The sequence below is a fragment of the Piliocolobus tephrosceles genome, chromosome 2 (genome assembly GCF_002776525.5).
Source record: "Piliocolobus tephrosceles isolate RC106 chromosome 2, ASM277652v3, whole genome shotgun sequence".
In the NCBI taxonomy this organism is placed as follows: domain Eukaryota; kingdom Metazoa; phylum Chordata; class Mammalia; order Primates; family Cercopithecidae; genus Piliocolobus; species Piliocolobus tephrosceles.
In genome coordinates, this window is record NC_045435.1 from 89,617,297 (window position 1) to 89,639,171 (window position 21,875).

At 42.4% G+C, this 21,875-nt stretch overlaps 1 protein-coding gene across 4 annotated transcripts in view; it reads left to right on the forward strand.

The window, feature by feature from the left end:
• SETD2 (SET domain containing 2, histone lysine methyltransferase) overlaps window positions 1–21,875 on the forward strand; it is a 151,611-nt gene that overhangs the window by 128,822 nt on the left and 914 nt on the right. For all 4 annotated transcript variants that reach the window (XR_002735540.2, XM_026454859.2, XM_026454860.2 and 1 more), the window contains 3 exons: window positions 3,796–3,907; window positions 19,280–19,360; window positions 21,477–21,578. Coding sequence is in view for 3 of the 4 variants with exons in the window: in XM_026454859.2 (XP_026310644.1) it covers window positions 3,796–3,907; window positions 19,280–19,360; window positions 21,477–21,578 (295 nt within the window). In the remaining variant the exon portion in view is untranslated. The remainder of the gene's footprint in view (window positions 1–3,795; window positions 3,908–19,279; window positions 19,361–21,476; window positions 21,579–21,875) is intronic.

The window sequence follows — 21,875 nt, forward strand, 5'->3', positions numbered from 1 at the left end:
TTTATCAATTAACATAGAACTATGGAATTTTTTCTTGAAAAAAATGTTTTTTTCTTTTTTTTTGTAGAGACAGAGTCTTGCTTTGTTGCCCAGACTGATCTTCACGAACTCGTGGCTTCAAGTGATCCTCCCACCTAAGCCTCCCAAAATGCTGGGATGACAGGCCTGAGGCACCACACCCAGCTACAACTGTTAGTTTTAGTAATTGTTTATACTTTGTTGCAGGGCTGGCAAACTATGCCCACAGGCCACTTGTTTTGGCAAATAAAGTTTTATTGGAGCACAACCATGCACATTTGCTTACAAATTGTCTACGGTTGCTTTCACACTACAATGACAGAGTAGTTGTGATAGAAACCATATGGCTCACAGGTCAAAATATTTATCATCTAATCATTTACAGAGAAAGTTTGCCAACCCCTGCTCTATTGTATAGCTATATCAAATTGTATTTAACTCATTCTGATTGATAGATCTTCACTATTTTATATGTAACTATATAACCCTGGACATCCTTAGGGACACTAATCTTACTACTACTTCAAGAGGGTACCTAGAAGTGGAATTGTTGGGCAAAACAGGTACACATTTTAAATTGAGAAATATTGTCAGCTTACCATTAAACAATAGTTTGTATCAATTTGGACTCTCACAAAAAAAAGTGTGTATAAGTTCCTTTTAGTCACGTACAGCAGCTCATGCCTGTAATCCTGATGCTTTGGGAGGCTGGGGCAGGAGGATCGCTTGAGCCCAGGAGTTTGAGACCAGCTTGGGCACCATAGTGAAACCCCATCTCTACAAAAAATACAAAATTAGCTGGGCATGGTGGTGTGCACCTGTAGTCACAACTAGTTGGGAGACTGAGGCAAGAGGATCACTTGAGGCAGGAGGTCAGATCTGTAGTGAGCCATGATTGTGCCCCACTGCATTCCGGGCTGGGTGACAGAGCAAGACCTTGTCTCAAAAAAAAAAAAAAAATCCTTTTCCATCATGTCCTCTCTTTTAATCTTGCAAGTCTAACAGGTGGGAAATATTTTTATTTTCAGCTGTTTTACTATTGAGATGGGATGTCTTCGTTGGATTGTTGGTCATTTGTATCTTTTGTGAGTTATTTGTTTGGGGCATCTACCCATTTTCTGTCTAGTGTTAGATTTCTTTATCAAGAGTATTGCAGATGTTTTTGTCTTGTGACATAAAGAAGTTTAAAATTTTCATATATTTTCCCTTTATGCTTTCTGCTTAGAAGGGCCTTCCTTATTCACATTAAAATGCTTCTATAGGCTGGGTGCAGTGGCTCAACGCCTGTAATCCCAGCACTCTGGGAGGCCAGGACGGGCAGATCACCTGATTTCAGGAGTTCAAGACCAACCTGGCCAACATGGTGAAACCCTGTCTCTACTCCAGATACAAAAATTAGTTGGGCGTGGTGGCAGGTGCCTGTAAATCCCTGCTACTCGGGAAGCTGAGAGGCAGGAGAATTACTTGAACCCTAGAGGCAGAGGTTGCAGTGAGCCAAGATTGCACCACTGCTCTCCAGCCTGGGTGACACAGTGAGACTCTGTCTCAGAAAACAAAAAGGCTTTTATAAAATGAGCCCTCATTATGTTGCTAATTGAATGTGTAATGATTTTAAAAACTATGTGTGGTTTAACCAGAACTTTTTTTTTTGTTTTTTTTTGAGACAGAGTTTTCACTCTTGTTGCCCACGCTGGAGAGCAGTGGCGCTATCTAGGCTCACTGCAACCTCTGCCTCCAGGGTTCAAGTAATTCTCCTGCCTCTCAGCTTGCTGAGTAGCAGGGATTACAGGTGCCTGCCACCACCCCCAACTAATTTTTTTTTTTTTGGTATTTTCAGTAGAGACAGGGTTTAACCATGTTAGCCAGGATGGTCTCAAACTCCTGACCTCAGGTGATCCACCTGCCTCTGCCTCCCAAAGTGCTGGGATTACAGGTGTGAGCCACCACGCCTGGCCAGAACTTTGTTTTTTAACACCAAAACAAGCTTTTTAATATTCTATCAATCTTCCAAAAATAAAAATCATTTGGGCCAGACATGGTGGCTCACGCCTGTAATCCCAGCACTTTGGGAGGCTGAGGCGTGCAAATCATGAGGTCAGGAGTTCAAAACCAGCCGACCAACATGGTGAAACCCTGCTTCTACTAAAAATACAAAAATTAGCCAGGCATGGTGGCATGCGCCTGTAATCCTAGCTACTCAGGAGGCTGAAGCAGGAGAATCGCTTGAACCCGGGAGGCAGAGGTTGCAGTGAGCTGAGATCACGCCATTGCACTCCAGCCTGGGCTACAGAGTGACACTCTATCTCAGAATCAAAAAAAAAAAAAAAAAAAGTTTGTATTTCTTATTTATATGTGTACCTTTCCTGTCTTTTCTAGGTTTTATCTGGTAGCTAGGAACAGACATATATATATATATATTTGTTCAGTTTCTATGATAACACCCTTAGCTGCTTGTGGTTCTTTTATTATGATAGAAATGTTGAGCCTTTTAAAATAAATGAATTCCATAGGTCAGAGGTAAGCCTATTTTTACAACTATACACACACACACACACACACACACACACACACACACACAGATTTATATCGAATGTCTTTAATGTTGTTATGTTGTTGACTAAAGATTGATGTGGTGGTAAAGCAGAAGATTATAGTGACAAGATTGACCTGCCAGATTTGTTAGATCCTTTGAGGCTTTTGACATTTTAAGTCACTGCCCTCATAACATTCTCTGTTACAGCTGGCTTCAGACTCCTGAACGTGAATATCCTTACTTCCACTTTTTATCCTACAGATCTTTTTCTAAAAAGAAAAATCTTTGCCTGCTTATTTTCAAAATGACTGTAAACATTTAATGAGTTAACCTGGCTGAAACCTTCTTTTTGCAGTTGGTCGAGAATATTTTTAGCAGAGAGTACAGGTTTTTGTGTTTTTGTTTGTTTTTTAAGATGGAGTTTCACTCTTGTTGCCAAGGCTGGAGTGCAATGGCACGATCTCGGCTCACTGCAACCTCTGCCTCCCAGGTTGAAGATACTCTACTGACTCAGCCTCCTGAGTAGCTGGGATTACAGGCACCTGCCACCACAACTGGCTAATTTTTTGTATTTTTAGTAGAGATGGGGTTTCACCATGTTGGCCAGGCTGGTCTCGAACTCCTGACCTCAGGTAATCCACCCGCCTCAGCCTTCCAAAGTGCTGGGAGTACAGGCATGAGCCACCATGCCTGGCCTAGGGTGCACGTTTTTAACCTGTACGTATTTTTCTTGTCAGTCATTAAACTAAAGGGGCAGAACTATTAAAAAGAAAACTCCTTGAAGCAAGGGATAATTTTCTCACATGGTCAAGGATTGCAAGAGGTGTTATATAATTTATTTTGCTCCAATTATATGCTAGGTACGGTCACTGTTTACCTCTTCATCTACAGAGGGGTGACATAGGCAGGGACCTATTTCTTGTACATTTTAGGCTTTGCCGAGTCTTATTTGCATGACTTTAAGAGTCAGGTGAGAGACAGGATGTTTGGATTTACTGCTCTTTTTGACATCCAGTCAGTGTTGCCACATCATTGCCCACAGAAATATGGACAATGAGGAGGGGCATGTCTTTGTGCTGAAGTCATTGCTGTTAGGAAGATAGAAAAAGTTTGTCTCTAACTCATGGAGCTGACTTATTCTATGTCTTATTGTATGTTGTGTTTTATGTATGTATGAACAGTGATGTTTATGTCAGGATTCTGTTTCCTAGCCCTGACAGCATGGCTGTTTTTTCTCTTTCTAGGCAGACTCAGTGGGATCCTCCTACTTGGGAAAGTCCAGGAGATGATGCCAGCCTTGAGCATGAAGCTGAGATGGACCTGGGAACTCCAACATATGATGAAAACCCCATGAAGGTGAGTGTGGCTTACACATGTATTTCCTGATCATTTGGGAGTCTTTGTTCTGTCATTCTATAAGGCCAGTAGTCACATGGTCTTGGGATTCTTTTTTCCTTATTCTGAAAAATAAGTGAGTAACCATGCATGTATCAAGGTGTAGAGATGAAGTCAGGGGGAAAGAATGGTCTTTTTTAGATTCAGAGACTCAGATGCATGCTAACTACTTACTCATTTGAGGGAGATAAATGGCTAAGAATTGCGAGGGGTGTTCAAAACACCCCTTACTATGATTGCTTCAGGGCCTCTCTTGTTCTCTCTCTTTGCCTTTTTTTTTTTTTTTTAAAGGAGATGGAGTCTCACTCTGTTGCCCAGGCTGGAGTGCAGTGGCACAATCTCAGCTCACTGTAACCTCTGCCTCCTGAGTTCAAGCAGTTCTCCTGCCTTAACCTCCCGAATAGCTGGGACTACAGATGTGCATTCCATGCCCGGCTAATGTTTGTATTTTTAGTAGAGATGAGATTTCTTCATGTTGCCCAGACTGGCCTTGAACTCCTGACCTCAAGCAATCTGGCTGTTTCAGCCTCCCAAAGTGTTGGGATTACAGGCATGAGCCACCACAGCTGACCATATGAAGTGTCTTGAATGACATCAGATATCATATTTTTATGTTCTAAAACCACTGGTTAAATTATTGGGAATAGGTGGAAGAAGGAAGAGGGAAGACAAGGAGCTGGAGTGAGGAGGGATTAAAGTAGAAATGAATTCATTCTTCTGTTTATATTTTATTCACTTTTGGAGGAAATGTTTTTCTCTTTTCACATGTGTTTGGCATTTGCAAAAAGATACACACTTAAGTTCAATCCATGTGGAGTCTGCTAAATTTCAAATGAATCACATAAATCACGTAGCCACTTCACTCTAGCTGTTGTGCTGTCTTGTTTCCTGAATCATTTAGGAATATGCCCAAGCCTGCTAAGCACTTGCCATTTAAATTATATGTAAGCTTAAATACAAACAAAAATCACAACTCCCATTTCCAGACTTCTGTACTGTGTTGGTTACATCTTTTGAAAAATAAACAAAGGGATTAAGAAAAGATCTGGTGCAGCAATATAGCTGAGTTCTGGGACCAAGTTTATAAAGCATGTTGGAGGCCTTACCCTTCTTGTAAGCCCAAGTTCATGGCACCATAACTATTAATCTCGATGCAGTCTTTTGGTCTAGTATATGCTTATTAAATTATGGCCTTTCAGAACAAATGAGGAATGGGCATGAAGTTCACTGCTGCTTATTTAATGCTCAAGGAATTGCCTTTCTTATATGAAGACCTGTATTAGGAAATCCAGGTCGTCAAACTAGCCAAGCATGAAGTAGGAGCCAAGTAAAAGGGCAGCTTATGTGCCATGCTACATAATTAGACCTTCATTCTCTGGCTAGCTGGTGAGAAAGGGAAACCTTTAAAGTGATTTGAGCAGTGACATTTGCCTTTTACAAGGCTGTCTGCTGGAGATGGACTGGAGGGGTTGACTCTAGAGCTGGAACCTTCACAATGAGCTTAGTGTAATAGTTAGGTCTACTCAGCACCCAATGGCACCAGGCACCACCTGTTAAAAACACAGACTCTCACTCCCTTTCCCAGACCTGGTAGATCAGAATCTGAAGTGATACAAGGTCCCAAGGTAATTACACATTCAAGTCTAAATAATTGGCAGTATTGTTTGTGATCGACTGTAAGAGAAGTATTATCATAAAACTTTACTATATCCAACCACCCAGAGTGAGTGTATTTGTCAGGTTATGTTTGATCTTTACTCCTCTGTTAACCGTAGGTGCATGTGTGCCTGGGGAGTAGGCTGTTGGAAGTATTATATCCAAAAGGCAATGCCTGAATTATAATCCACTAGCTTGGAACTTTGGATCTCTAAATACACATTTTAAATCACACAGATCTGAACTTAATCTCACTCTTTTACATTTTGGTTATTTATCAGACATTTGAGTTCCTATTCCACACAAATGCCATGCCCAGACCTGGAGATACAAAAGCAGTATAAGGCAAGGTTATTGCTCCCAGGGGTCATAGGAAGGTAAGGTTTGAAAATGTACAGTATTATGTGGTTAAGTGGTAAACTGAGGGATTTATTTATTTTGTCGTTTGGTTTGCTTTGATTTGTTTTTAGAGGCAGGGTCTCCCTCACTCTGTAGCCCAGGCTGGAGTACAGTGGTACAAGCATAGCTTACTGTAACCTCGAACTCCCGGGCTCAAGTAATTCTTTTGTCTCAGCCTCCTGAGTAGCCAGGACTATAGGTACGTTCCACCATGCCTGGCTAATTTTTAAAAATTTTTGTAGAGACAACAAACAAGGACTTTAGAGGCCTGCAAAAGAAAATACAGTCTATCCTAGGAAGGAAAAGAGCACTAAACTAAATCTAACACTTAATTCACAATTAATTCTGATATATTGATATGTTCATGTTTGTTGGGGGGAGGTACATGTATAAAAATGAAAGGGAACGGGAGATTATAAAGAGAAAACATTCCTCCTAATACTAGCTCTTAACTGCCTCGGGGGGTTATAGAGTAGCACTTCTAATGGAGATTCAAAGGTGTCAGCTTCACTCAGTTGTTAGAGAAGATTGGAGAGGCCCTTTTATTCTTTTCTGCCATTGTATGTATACGTAAATCCCTCCTGGGATTCAAATAATAATAATGAGAGTGTACAAAGAATTAAGCTGCCAAATGTATTTCCTGTTGTGAACAAATAAAGGTAGAGATCTTTTCTCCCAAAAAGAATCATCATAGGCTAGGCACGGCAGCTCACTTTGGGAGGCCAAGGTGGCCCGATCACTTGAGCCCAGGAGTTCAAGACTAGCCTAGCCAACATGGTGAAACCTTGTGGCTCACGCCTGCATTCCCAGCACTTTGGGAGGCCCAGGCGGGTGGATCACCTGAGGTCAGGAGTTTGAGACCAGCCTGGCCCACGTGGTGAAACCCTGTCTCTACTAAAAATAGAAAAATTAGCTGGGCATGGTGGCACATGCCTGAGTGCATAGTAATCCCAGCTGCTTGAAAGGCTGAGGCAAGAGAATCGCTTGAACCCCAGAGACAGGGGTTGCAGTGAGCCGAGATTGCACCACTGCATTCCAACCTGGGCAACATGAACAAGACTCTGTCTCAAAAAAAATAAAAAGAGAGAATATGATCAAACCACGACAGGGCTTATAACTTTAGTTACTTGAGTGCAAGTGTTAAGATTTGGTCTTGGTTTTCAGTCAGAAATTCACATATAGAATCAATCAGATTAATTTCTGTATACCCAAGAGCTGAGTTCTTAGGAGATACGCACATTCCCCTAGACTTCAGACCAGCCTCTTTCTAGATTACTTCTCCTTCAAGTCTGTCCCTGCCTACACTGGCAGTCCTGCACCACCTGCCTCCTCAGCATGGTACAAGTGGTTGCTTATAGCTCTGTCTTGCTTTTTCATCCTGGGAACATAGAAGTAACTCAACCAGAGGAAGTTATGAGGACTTTGTGAGAAAGTCCTTTAAAGCATTTGAGCTTTAAAGGATGAGGAATTTTTCAGTAAGCAAAGATAGGCTAAAAGGACAGCTGGAGCAAAGGCAGGGAAGGAGGGGAATATTTGGGATATGTTTGGGGAATAGCTCTGTTTACTTGTAGGAGGAACATAGGCATCATAAAACTTGTAATCCAGCATGAGGTTGGAAGGGCATTGTTGGGGATAGACCTTGGGAATTTGAAAATGTAAAAGAATATGAACCTTTGGTGGGAAACCTTTGAATTTTTTTTAGTAAAATTTATCTCGAGGCTTATGTCTGTAGGCCCTAAAATTCAGAAATGATACTGTAAATAAAGGAATTGACAAGTACTTGCGCAAAGCAATTCAGTCTTTAAGGATGGCTTTTTTTTTTCCCCCTCTCTGAGACAGTCTCATTCTGTCACCCAGGTTGGAGTGCAGTGGTGCAATCTCAGCTCATTGCAACCTCCGCCTCCCAGGTTCAAACGATTCTCATGCCTCAGCCTGCTGAGTAGCTGGGATTACAGGCACCTGCCCCCACACCTGGCTGATTTTTGTATTTGGAGTAGAGACGGTGTTTCACCATGTTGGCCAGGCTGGTTTGGAACTCCTGACTTCAGGTGATCCACTCGTCTTGGCCTCCCAAAGTGCTGGGATTACAGGTGTGAGCCACCCTGCCTGGCCAGGATGGTTATTTTATAACACCTTTTTGCTACTCATGACTCTGACAGTCCTCTGCCTTTTAATTGGTGTGTTAAACATATCAGTAGGTTTGGACTTAAGATCCACCCTCTTGTTATTTTTATTTATTTATTTATTTTTGGAGACAGAGTCTTGCTCTGTCACCCGGGCTGGAGTGCAGTGGCATGATCTTGGCTCACTGCAATCTCTGCCTCCTGGGTTCAAGCAATTTTCCTGCCTCAGCCTCCTGAGTAGCTGGGATTACAGGCACCCGCCACCATGCCCGGCTAATTTTTGTATTTTTAGTAGAGACTGGGTTTCATGTTAGCCAGGCTGGTCTCAAACTCCTGACCTCAGGCGATCCACCTGCCTTAGCCTCCCAAAGTGCCCAGCCTTATTATTTGTTTTTAAATTTTTATTTGTCTTTGCTTTCTTTTGGGTTGATTTAGAATTTATTTCAGTATTCAGTGTTTTTGTTTTTGTTTTGTTTTTTTCCTACTGACTTAGCCATACCTCTTTATTTTATTTTTTATTTTTTTGAGCCATGGTCTCACTCTGTTTCCCAGGCTGGAGTGCAGTGGCACCATCAGGGCTCACTGTAGTCTCCACCTCCCAGGCCCACATGATCCTCCCGTCTTAGCCACCCAAGTAGCTAATTTTTGTACATTTTTGTAGAGGCAGGGTCTTGTGGTGTTGATGACCAGGCTGGTCTCAAACTTCTGGTGTCAAGCAATTTTCCTGCTGTGGCCTCCCAAAGTGCTGAGATTACAGGTGTGAGCCACCACACCTGGCCTGCTTTACTTCTTGGTGGTTAAGACAGTGGTTCTCAAAATGTTTGGTATGGGGACCTCTAGGGTGCCTAAGACCCTTTCAAGGGAGCCACAAGGTTAAAGCTGTTTTAATAATAATATGAAAACGTTACGTTCCTCTGTCACATTTGGTACATTCACAAATATGCCATGGAATTTTCCAGGGGGCACATGACATATTTGAATACAGAAGGCAGTGAGACTTCAGCTATATTCTAAGTGAGACGTTAAAAGCGATTTCCAAAATGTAAAACTGCCACTCTTAACTGAATTGCTTTAGTTTTGGAAAGCAGTTATTTTTCACAAAAAATTATATTATTGTTATATAATAGATTTGCTAATGTTATTTTAAAATAATGCTTAATTTTTTCTCAGTTTAACTTAATTTCTAATACGAAAAATTTTGATAGCTATAACCCATATGAATAAAAGCTCTTTGCAGTCCTCAGTGTTTTAAAAGTATAAAGGGATCTTGAGACCTACACATTTGAAAAACAGTATTGTAAGGTTTACAGTATGCATATTTATCTTATCACAATCTACCATTAAGTCCTGTATTTACCCACATATTTACCATTTCCAGCACTCTTCATTCTCTCATGTAGGTTTGAATTTCCATCTGGAATCATTTTCCTTTAACCTAAAGAATTTCCTTTAACATTTCTAGTATTTCAGATCTACTGTTGATGCATTTTGTCAGCTTTTGTCTACCACTTTTTAAAAAGTAGTGGTTTTTTTTGTTTTTTGGTTTTTTTTTTTGAGATGGAGTCTTGCTCTGTCGCCCAGGCTGGAGTGCAGTGGCATGATCTCGGCTCACCGCAAGCTCCGCCTCCCGGGTTCATGCCATTCTCCTGCCTCAGCCTTCCAAGTAGCTGGGACTACTGGCGCCCGCCACTACACCTGGCTAATTTTTTATATTGTTTAGTAGAGACGGGGTTTCACTGTGTTAGCCAGGATGGTCTCGATCTCCTGACCTCGTGATCTGCCCGCCTTGGCCTCCCAGTGCTAGGATTACAGGCGTGAGCCATCGTGCCCGGCCATAGTCTTTATTTTTGAAGCAATTTTAGTTCTATTTTGGCATAGCAAAATTGAACAGGAAGTACGGAGAGTTTCCATATACCCCCTGCCACTACACATGCACAAGCTTCCCTTTCTGTCAACATCAAAGTGCTAGAGTGGTACATTTGTTACAATTGATGAATCTACTATGACACATTATTACCACCCAAAGTCCGTAATTTACATTAGGATTCATTCTTGGTATTGTACATTTGTGAGTTTTAACAAAGGTATTGTGTCATCTATATAGCATCATAGTAACATACAGAATAGTTTCACTGCCCTAAAAACCTTTTGAACCACCTCTTATTCATCATGCCTTCTCTCCTCTCTCTTTCCCGGTTCCTGGCAGCCACTGATCTCTTTATGGTCTTCATAGTTTTGCTTTTTCCAGTAGTTAGCTACAGCAGGCAGCCTTTTCAGATTGGCTTCATTCACTTAGCAATATGCATTGAGGCTTCTACCATGTCTTTTCATGGCCTGATAGCTCATTTCCTTTTAGCACTGAATGTCTGAGTGTACCACAGTTTATTTATCATTCACTTACTGAAGGACATCTTGGTTGTTTCCAACTTTTGGCAATTATAAATAAAGCTATTAAAAACATCCATGTGCAGGTTTATTATGACAGATACTTTCACTGGATATGGAATTCTAAATTTATATTTTTTTCCTTTCAACACTTAAAAGATGTTTCCATTTTTTAATAATAGTTTATAATAAAAATATAATTATCTTTTTCCCCCATATATCTTGATTTTGTCTTTTATAAACAGTTTTTTTTTTTTTTTTTTTTGAGACGGAGTCTTGCTCTGTCGCCCAGGCTGGAGTGCAGTGGTGCGATCTTGGCTCACTGCAAGCTCCGTCTCCAGGGCCCATGCCATTCTCCTGCCTCAGCCTCCCGAGTAGCTGGGACTACAGGCGCCCGCCACCGCGCCTGGCTAATTTTATGTATTTTTAGTAGAGACGGGGTTTCACCATGTTAGCCAGGATGGTCTCGATCTCCTGACCTTGTGATCCGCCCGCCTCAGCCTCCCAAAATGCTGGGATTACAGGCGTGAGCCACTGTGCCTGGCCTATAAACAGTTTTTAGTGGTTTATGATATACTTTGATTTTGTTTTCTTTGTGTTTAATCTGCTTTGATTCTTGTACATTTTAGATCCATGATTGGTAGTTTTCATCAAATATGGAAATTTTTTCAAATATATCTTTTTATACCATTGTCCCTTTTCCTGGGACTCCAATTATATACATGTTATTAAACCACTTGATACTGTTTCACAGAGCACCACATCTCTGTCAAACTTTTTTCAGCTCTTTTCTCCCTATGCTTCAGTTTGCATGGTTTCTGTTGCCCTCTTTTTAAAGTTCACTGATTTACCTTCTGCTGTATTGAATTAGCTAAGCTCATCCATTGATTCATGTTAAAATTTCAGTTATATTTTTCTGCTCTCAAATTTTAATTTGCTTATTTTTAATAGTTTTAATTACTGTTTTATTTTTAACAGTACTCTCACTTCATTGTATTTTTCATTTTATTTTATTTTTTTTCGAGACAAGGTCTCACTGTGTTGCCCAGGCTGGAGTTCAGTGGTGCGATCTCGGCTCACTGCAACCTCCGCTTCCCAGGTTTAAGCGATTCTCCTGCCTCAGCCTCCCGAGTAGCTGGGATTACAGGCGCCTGCTACCAAGCCCAGCTAATTTTTGTATTTTTATGGGGCTTTGCCCTGTTGGCCAGGCTAGTCTCAAACTCCTGACCTCAAGTGATCTGCCCATCTGGGCTTCCCAAAGTGCTGGGATTACAGGCGTGTGCCATCGTGTCCGGCCATTTTTACTTCATTTAAATGTCCCCTTTTTGTAGTCAAGTCCCAGAATAAAATGTTATTTTTAGGAATATGTTTAACTGAAAAACTGCATTTAAGTGTAGGCAGTTAAGCAAACTAACTTTGCATAATAAAGCCCCTATCAAGTATCTCATACTTAAGCAGGTACCTCCAAATCATAATTTGTAGCTTTATTGTAGCTTTTTTCAAAATACATTTTATACCATGTGTTCCCCAGGAAATCCCTGGTATCTTCCTGTCAGGTTAAAGAGACAAGAAACACAATAGGACAGTGATTATATTTTTAAGTATTAGAGTGGTTAGGGTCCCAGGTAATACTCATATTTGTATTTTATTTTTTATTTTGTTTTGTTTTATATTTGTATGTTTTAATAAGTTTCTGGTCCAAAGGCTTACATTTTTATAGAAGCTACAGTTTTAGGCCGGGCGCGGTGGCTGAAGCCTGTAATCCCAGCACTTTGGGAGGCCGAGACGGGCGGATCACGAGGTCAGGAGATCGAGACCATCCTGGCTAACACGGTGAAACCCCGTCTCTACTAAAAAATACAAAAAATTAGCCGGGCGAGGTGGCGGGCGCCTTTAGTCCCAGCTACTCGGGAGGCTGAGGCAGGAGAATGGTGTAAACCCAGGAGGCGGAGTTTGCAGTGAGCCGAGATTGTGCCACTGCACTCCAGCCTGGGCAACAGAGCGAGACTCCGTCTCAAAAAAAAAAAAAAGAAGCTACAGTTTTAGTTCCACGACCAGATAAAGACAGGGGCAGCCCTGTGATCTACAAGATTGAAGGGTAGCTGGACACAGTGGCTCACACCTGCATAATCCTAACACCTTGGGATGCCAAAGCAAAACCATTATAAAATTTTTTTAAAAAATTAGCCAGGCATTTTGGTGCACACGTGTAGTCCCAGCTGTTTCGGGGGCTGAGGTGGGAGAATCACCCAAGCCCCAGAGGTCGAGGCTACAGTGAGCCAAGATCATGCCACTGCACTCCAACCTGGTGACAGAGTGAGACATTGTCTCCAAAAAAAAAAATACAAATAAAAGTTTGGGGGAGTTTGATAGCTCAGGGTTAGAACCATTTCTTGGTGACACTGAGATGGTCGAGCCGGTCTACAACAAATCTATGTGAGGGAAACTTGGAAGTGTTGGCTGTCTTCATGGCCCCAAAGGCCTCTGCCCTGTGCACTACAGTGTGGCCATACTCCTGCCCCATGGTCAGGTAGGGCATGCTCAGCTAGTAGTGGTTCTCCAGATGACCAATCTACTGCCACCAGGAATGGTGCTGTGGTTGGGGAGGGCAGTCAGGAACATGGTGCCACCTGTGCTTCTCTGTCCCTTTGGCCCAGTAGTTTTAATTTCTTCACTGTGTTCATGTTTTCTTTCATAACTGTGAAGATTTATAATAGCTTTTTAATAATCGCCTGCTATTTTCAGTTGAACACTGGACATTGTGACTGTTACGTTGTTGAGTTTCAAAATTTTGTTACTTTCCATTAAAGAATGTTGAACTTTGTTCTGATAGTCAAGTTACTTGTGGATCACCTTCATTTTTTAAAGGCTGTTCTTAATCTTTGTTGGGTTGAGTGAAGAGTAATTTTTTCTGTAGGGTATCTCCTAAGTCATTGCCTGTCTGAGATCTCCATTGAATGCCACAGGTTATCTAATGGAGATCTCTTCACTTTAGCTGGTGGAAGCTCACTTGTTTCCCAGCCTTCTGTGAGCTCTGTGAATTGTTAGCTTACCTCATTTTGTCCCTTGTCTCAGGATCATAGTTTAGTGCTGCTTAATGTCTAGTGTGTGCAGACTGCCTTTTTCATGTATTTTGTCTAGTTTTCCAGTTTTTAACTCTGAGAGGGCTAATTCATTTAACAGTTAATCTGTCATGACCAGAAGCACAAGTCTGGACAAGCTTTTTTTTTTTTTTTTTTTTTTTTAAAAAAGCATCCTGGCTAACATGGTGAAGCCCTGACTCTACTAAAAAAAAAAATGCAAAAAATTATCTGGGCATGGTGGTGGGTGCCTGTAGTTCCAGGTACTTGGAAAGCTGAGGCAGGAGAATGACATGAACCAGGGAGGCAGAGGTTGCAGTGAGCCAAGATCATGCCATTGCACTCCAGCCTGGGCAACAAGAGTGAGACTGTCTCAAAAAAAAAAAAAAAAAAAAAAAAAAAAACCACCAGCAGCAATATTGGCATAATAAACCTAGTATAAAATCTACTTGCTTTAGACTTACAATTTAATAGCTTTTAGTAAATTTACCAAATTATGCAGCCATTACCATAATCTGGTTTTAGAACATTTTCCTCCTCCCAGTAAGACCTCTCATACCCATTTGCAGTTACTTCCTAGCCCAGGCACTAATCCAGTTTTTTTGTTTTTGTTTTTGTTTTTTTTTTTTTGAGATGGAGTCTCCTCGCTCTATCTCAAAATGAGACTAAACATTGTGAGACTGTTCCTTTTCTCTTTTCTGTCCATTGTTGTTCCCTTCATTATCTTGTACTCACCATCAAGATAAGTGTAAAGTGGTGGTAAGTGTAAAGTGTAAAATCAAATCTTCCCTTTGAGCACCTCTGACCTGAATTATTACTACTTGCACAATTGAGGCAGCAGTTTATTTACTGCTGCCTCCTGGCTTTTACTTAACAGTCATAAGGTATAGTAGATCTCCTCTAACTATGTTACGTTAAAATAGTAGTTTTAGAGTATTTGTTGCATTGAGGGAGTTGCAGAGAAGTGGCATCAAGAGCCAATGTATTTTTCAAACAGGGTCTTGCTCTGTCGCCCAGGCTGGAGTGCAGTGGTGTGATCTCGTCTCAATGCAACCTTTGCCTCCTAGGTTCAAGCAATTCGCATGCCTCAGCCTCCCAGTTAGCTGGGATTACAGGCATGCACCACCAGGCCCAGCTAATTTGTTTGTTTGTTTTTTTGAGAAGGAGTTTCACTCTGTCACCCAGGCTGGAGTGCCATGGCACGATCTCGGCTCACTGCAACCTCTGCCTCCCAGGTTCAAGCAATTCTGCTGCCTCAGCCTCCCAAGTAGCTGGGATTACAGGCGCCCGCCACCATACCTGGCTAATTTTTCGTATTTTTATTAGAGACAGGGTTTCACCGTGTTAGCCAGGCTGGTCTTGGTCTTCTGACCTCATGATCCGTGCACCTCAGCCTCCTAAAGTGCTGGGATTACAGGCTTGAGTCATCACGCCTGGCCCTTTTGTATTTTTAGTAGAGATGGGGTTTTGCTTTTTTGGCCAGGCTGATCTTGAACTCCTGACCTCAAGTGATCTGGTTGCCTCGGCCTCCCAAAGTGCTGGGATTATAGGCCTGAGCCACCACGTCTAGCCTATATAAAATTTGTTTAAGAAGTAAATAATGTTGAAAATTTCCTGTCTTGAGAGAGGGACATAGGCATCCAGATTCATGAAGCCTAAAGGATCCCAAGTAAAATCAACCAAAAGAAGAATACCTTGAGACATATTACAGTTGTCACACTGTATCCATAGGGGATTGATTTCAAGACATCCCATCATGGATGCCAAAGTCTAAGGATGCTCAAGTCCCTTATAAAAGGGCATAGTGTTTGTATGTCACCTACGCACGTCCTCCCATATGCTGTAAATCACCTCTGTGTTGCGTATAATACCCAATACAATGTAAATGCTATGTAAATAGTGGTTATACAGCATTGGGGTTTTTTATAATTGGTTCTTGTTTGTATTATTTTTATTGTATTTTTAAAATATTTTCTATCTATGGCTGGCCTATGGATGCAGAACACCAATTGTACTAAGTTTTTACTATTTTCAAAGATCTTAACCTTTTAAAAATTAACATGCACAGGTTCATGTGCTGCAGAGCTTAGGTTGAATTGTGTGTATAGTGTTTATGATGACTCAGCTTCTTCTCCTGCTTCTGGATTCTTGCTGCCACAAAAGATGTAGTTCCTCAGTGGATGATTTACGATTTATGTTCTAAACAGATTTTTTTTTTTTTTTTTTTTTTTTTGAAACGGAGTATGGCTCTGTCACCTAGGCTGGAGTGCAGTAGCATGATCTCGGCTCACTACAGACTCCACCTCCCAGGTTAAAGCGATTCTCCTGCCTCAGCCTCCTGAGTAGCTGGGATTACAGGTGCCCACCACCACACCTGGCTAATTTTTGTATTTTTTAGTAGAGATGGGGTTTCACCATCTTGGTCAGGCTGGTCTTGAACTCCTGACCTTATGATCCACCCGCCTCAGCCTCCCAAAGTGCTAGGATTACAGGCATGAGCCACTGTGCCTGGCCCTCTAAACAGTAATTAAATACAGGGAGAGAGAAGCATTAGCTGAGTATGTCCTGCTCTGCCTTTGTCAGGACTCATTTCTGTAACTCAAGCCATACCCTCTTGGTTCCAAGTCATTGTGACATAGTCATGTCAATATTTATAATAAAGGATGATTCTGTTGTGTTACACAGCCTGTGTGTGGTTGGTTACCAGAACTGCCCAATAAGCTTAAGGCCATTGCCAACTAATCCAGAAGGGCTCAAGCTTCACCTTGGGTAATATAAAGGTACTCAGGCCTGCCTTGTCATAATCAGAACAGATTTCCTAGGAATCCAGATGTGCCACAGATGAAGGCTGACAGCAGGGTCATCTTCTAAAGGCAGTAAGCGCTGGCTTTCTGCCAGGCCCTTTGCTCATTTCATTGTGTACTCCTAACTGTCCACTGCCTCACATAGATTTCCACCAGAATCTTTAATTGACTGATACTCTGTATAAGCCAAAATAGAGAAAAGGCAAACTGATTATTGTTTATTGCTGAGGATCTGGAAGCACTTTGCTTTTTTATGTATCAAAGCCCCCACCCTGTTCTCTGGTGGTTTCCTTAAAAGTGCTTTTTTTCTTTTTGGAGACAGCATTTTGCTTTGTTGCCCAGGCTGGAGTGCAGTAGCATGATCACAGCTCACTGCAGCCTCAACCTCCTAGGCTGACGCAATTCTCCAACCTCAGCCTCCTAGGTAACTGGGACCATGGGCACAGCCACCATGCCCAGCTAATTTTTAAATTTTTTTATAGAGACGCTGGTCTTGAATTCCTGGGCTCAAGCGATCTCCCCATCTTGGCCTCCCAAAGTGCTGGGATTACAGGCATGAGTCACTGCGCCCCACCTGCTAATTTTTTTTTCTTTTTTTGGAGACAGTGTTGCTCTGTCTCCCAGGCTGGAGTGCAGTGGCGCAATCTCGGCTCACTGCAACCTCCACCTCCCAGATTCAAGCGATTCTCCTGCCTCAGCCTCCTAAGTAGCTGCAACTACAGGCACACGCCACCACGCCCAGCTAATTTTTGTATTTTCAGTAGAGACAGGGTTTCACCATTTTGGCCAGGATAGTCTTGATCTCTTGACCGCGTGAGCCACCGCGCCCAGCCTTACCTGCTAAATTTTTAAATGGGACTTTTTTACACTTGATCTTAGCCAAAAGGCCGAGAAGCGATTAAATGAGACTTTTTTGGAGTGAGGGGTCCTAAGGTTGTTGATGTCAATAACAAGTGCTATCCTCAACTCTGACTCTGGTTACTTTGCTTGGCCTTGGATTTGAGTAAATGTTAGTCAGTTTCTGAAATTATTTCCCGTGCCATTTGCAAACCACAGACCATGAAGAGAGGGTTTCGTGAATTTCAGTACTCTCAAGAGTATTTCATTTTGGTTCATGATTTCCATGATGTAAGTCTGGAGACCCCTCATTTTATTTCCTTTCTCGATCCCAATTGCTCGGCACTCAGGAGGACCAAGATAGCTCCTAGGCAGAGCTCAGTGGATTGTATTCTATAACTGTGTTTTTAAAGGCCACCCCACTGCCAACCTCACCAAGTCAGGGATTAAATTATAAATCTATTAACAGTGCTTTGGGTTCATTTAGCTTTGTGAATGCATACCCTATCCAGAGTGAAACAAGACATTTCTATTTACGTAGTACCCTCACTTAGAGCCTGGTCTCTTCCATAAGACCCAGATCTTTGAGATAGCTGTCAGACCTGCAGGGGCTTTCTGTACTCATTTCTGTTGCTGCTCACCTTTGAGAGCTACAAGAGAACAGCTGGGGATGTGTTAAAGTTTTCTTGACTTACTCAAATAATTCTTGATCCCTTACTACCTGAGGTTTTACTGTGGAGCATACTCATACCCTGTACAACTGGGAAAAATAAAATAAAATCCCAAAGCAAAACACTTGAAAATAGACTTAACTTATATGAATAGTATTATTTTTGCTTAATTTTGTTTTCTTAAAAAGACAAATTGGATCTTTATGTTCTTTTTACTCTGCCCCCTAATCTCCCCATACAGCTACATGAAGAAATTAGAAAAATGTAAAATACGTACAGCTTTTATGACACAGCAGAGAAAGCTGATATGTAACAATCTAAAGCCAAGGGAGTGCCACCTTTCTCTGGAGCTAGTCCAGCTGATTTAGAACCAGAGCCTTCATATTGTTTATGGAAATGGAAGAAACAGAACCAGGAGATGGGTGGGGAGCAGGAAAATTATTCTGCCCTGTGCCCCTAACACAAAAGCATGTAGTACCTATAATATCAACTCCAGCTTCTAGATCCATTATGAAGTAACTTATATTTGGAGGGGAATGCTCATAATTATTATTTTCAATGGAAAAGCACATTTACTGGGAAGGGGCCTGATGGCTAGTGGTGGGCAAAGGTTTGGGGAGATGGCCTGCATGACAGGTACTCTGAATAGCAGAGCTTCCAACTCATCACCTTCTGGTGCAGTACCTAGAGGGAAGTTGGAAGCCTCCCTCTAGCAGTGCTGGAAGGAATGTTCCTGGGTTTGTCATTATCTTGCCAGCTGGGGACACAGAGTATCTTCTGTGTCATCGTCTACTTATCTGTTCACTGGCTTTGATGACCCTCATCACCTGCCCCCTAATATTGTGATACTTCCTTAATCTTTCTGTTCCTAAACTGAAGGTACCAACCTCCAAGGAGCCTCTCTTGCATCCTGAGACTGTCTTCTACAGTCTAGCCAACTTCACCTTTGGAGGAAAGGTGATGAGTATTTAAGAGTCTTCAAAACAGAGTGTTTTGCCTCTGTCCTGGAATCCTAGAATGTCAGAGGTGGGAGAGATGGAGCTTGTTTTGTGCAGGCCTCGCTTGATAGTTCAGGGAGCTGAACCCAGAACAGGGACATGAGTGACTCTGAAATGTGTGGCTATATCAAAGTTGTAGCTTTGACTTAGGGTAGAGAATTGGAACTTATAAGAAGGAGAACCAAACCATATAACAGAATTTGAAACATAATAGCCAGGTTGACTCCAGGCTTTGTACCTGAGTCAGGGCCTCTAAATGGATTCTAATACCAAGAATCATGTATCCCTGCAGGGGAAAGAAAGGAGGGTTCTGGGACAGTAGGGCGTCACTAAACTGACTTCTCATACCAGCACTGCTGTGTTTTCTCTTCCGTTTTTAGACCTCGAAAAAGCCCAAGACAGCAGAAGCAGACACCTCCAGTGAACTAGCAAAGAAAAGCAAAGAAGTATTCAGAAAAGAGGTAAGGTTTGGTGGATGTAAGCACTAAGCACCTCAGGCTTAAATCTGAACCCTTTCCTTTCTTGTCCTAAGTATGTCGAATATCTCTTGCCCCAAGATAGGCAGGAACACAAGGTGTTCCTTGCATGTGTGTGCCTTGCTGAAGTGCTGCTTTTCCCACTGAAAACTCCTGAGCCATCTTTTCTTGGCTTGACAGGAGCCAAGTCTCAGACCACACTTACTTGTTTGACTGTTGGCCTTCTGTAGCATCTATGGCAAAAGAAAGCTGTATGTAGTGGTAGGCTGCCTTGTCTTTGGGTATTCCTCTTGCCTCTGTGATTTGACTTAGTTGTTATGTGAAAGAGGTGTGGCCTTTTTCAACTGGTTAAGCATTGATTCATTTCAGCTGTTTACCCATTGACTCATTTTGTCCCCACAACAGCCCTTGAGGTAGGCAAGACAGATTGCCTTTCCTTTTATTCAGGTGAAAGAACTCAAGGTTCAGAGAAGGCAAGTTCTAGACAAAAGATTTGAACTCAGGCCTTCTGGCTCAAAGTCCACTTCTGTTTCTGTAATATCTCATTTGACTCCAGGCTTTGTACCTGAGTCAGGGCCTCTAAATGGATTCTAATACCAAGAATCATGTATCCCTGCTAGGGGAAAGAAAGGAGGGTTCTGGGACCCTCCTTTGGTAGCTGCCTAATTTTCCAGGGCTTGGGAGAATACTGCTCCTCTTTATGCTACCAGAAGTGTGTCTTACCAGCCATCAAGACACTAAACTTGTCTGCCTCATAGCATCTAGATTCTAAACTCCAATCTTCATTCATTGAAGGGGCTTGTAGTGTTTTGGAAGAAACAGACCTATAAATAAGTAACGGCAGCTGTGTGAAAAGTATGCCCTATTAGGGCTGGGAGTCACAATCTGGGCTGTCAGGAAGCGTGCTTGAATCAGGGGTAGGAGTTGGCCAGATGGATCAGCAGGGGACCTAACTTACGTCAACAAAATGTAGAGAGGCAAGAGAGAGCATCTTCCCTTCCAGGGAGTTGTAAGTGGCCCGATGGGCTATAGCACAAGGTATGGGAGGGCTGTTGAAAATGAGGTGGAATGGTATTGTGCTTCTTCCTGTAGGAACTCTGTGTCTCTCTGGGTTATCAGGAACCATTGCAGGATTTTAAGCAGGGGGTAATGAAATCCCTGTCTGTGTTTGAGGGGATAGACTGAAGGAAGAGAGTTTGGAGGCCAGGAAACCCCAGAAAAACCTTGAGTTAAAAGGCTTATCCAGGGATAAAGTTCAGTTTCTTATGATCCCTTTGTGAACATATTGGTATTTCAGCTCATTCAACCAGCAGCTGTTTCTTTAGTGCCTACCCTTGTGATATAGCCTTGTTCTTTGAACACCTGAAGGCTCACTGAATTTTAGTCATGGTTAGACCTTGTTCACAGTGCTCTCTGATGAAATGGCTGTGACTGGCCTCTTTATTCCCTTTGTCCTCGGTGATCTTAGCACCACAAATACCTCTGAAGGTCCTATTCCTAGAGTGTTTCGGAGCACCTGGGTAGGACAGACCATACTTAGACAGCCCAGGGAGGACATAGTAAGTGGTGGAATGAAAATGATTCTGCCCAGGTTTTCCTTTGCTGGCTGTCATATCATGCTTGATCTGCTTCACATGCTGTGGTATGACCACTTAAAGAATCTGAGTACCTTTCAATGACAAAATTCCTGTGGTTCCTGGGGTTGCTAAGCCTCATAGAAGCTCTGGAACACCTGCTGTGCCCTGCCTTGCCTCCAGGGCCCAGAGAACCTAGCTACTGTCTTTATGCCGAGGACACAAAATTCATTGGCTGAAACCTGGGGCTGCTGAAGGAGTCGACATTGAAGTCATGCTTTTGAGTCCCTCCAGCCTCCTTTAAGCCTTGCTTAGTCCATCCAGGGGAGCTCTTTCCCTCTCAGGCTGAGCCCGTATCCTTTTTTCAGATCTTACTGGCTTACTAGTATTCCACTGTCCAAACCAGCCAACCTGAAGGAGAAAGGATTGGCTGACTTTACTCACTACCTTTTCTAGTTATTTCCTCAGTACAACTCCTCGCCCTCTCTGGACTGTTGAGCAATGTGTTCTCTTTTCTTTGCCTGCAGATGTCCCAGTTCATCGTCCAGTGCCTGAACCCTTACCGGAAACCTGACTGCAAAGTGGGAAGAATTACCACAACTGAAGACTTTAAACATCTGGCTCGCAAGGTACTCCCCTTGCTTTTGGTAGCCCACCAGGCAACATTCTGGGCAAACTGTGTACTTTCTAAGAAGCCCTTTTCATCATAGAAAGTTTTTTTTCTTTTTTTCTTGTCAGATGTCAGGACTGGGGACCCAGGAATGGGGAGGGAAGGTTTGGGGAGGGATGCACACCCTTACATGAGAGCAGTAGTTATCTAAGAAATTTTCAGAGCTCAGTTTATCCTTTCTGGTGATCCTAGCACCAGCCTGCCCCAACATCTACCCCCTTATTAACTTCCTGTCTTGGTGAGAAGGGCCCTGAAG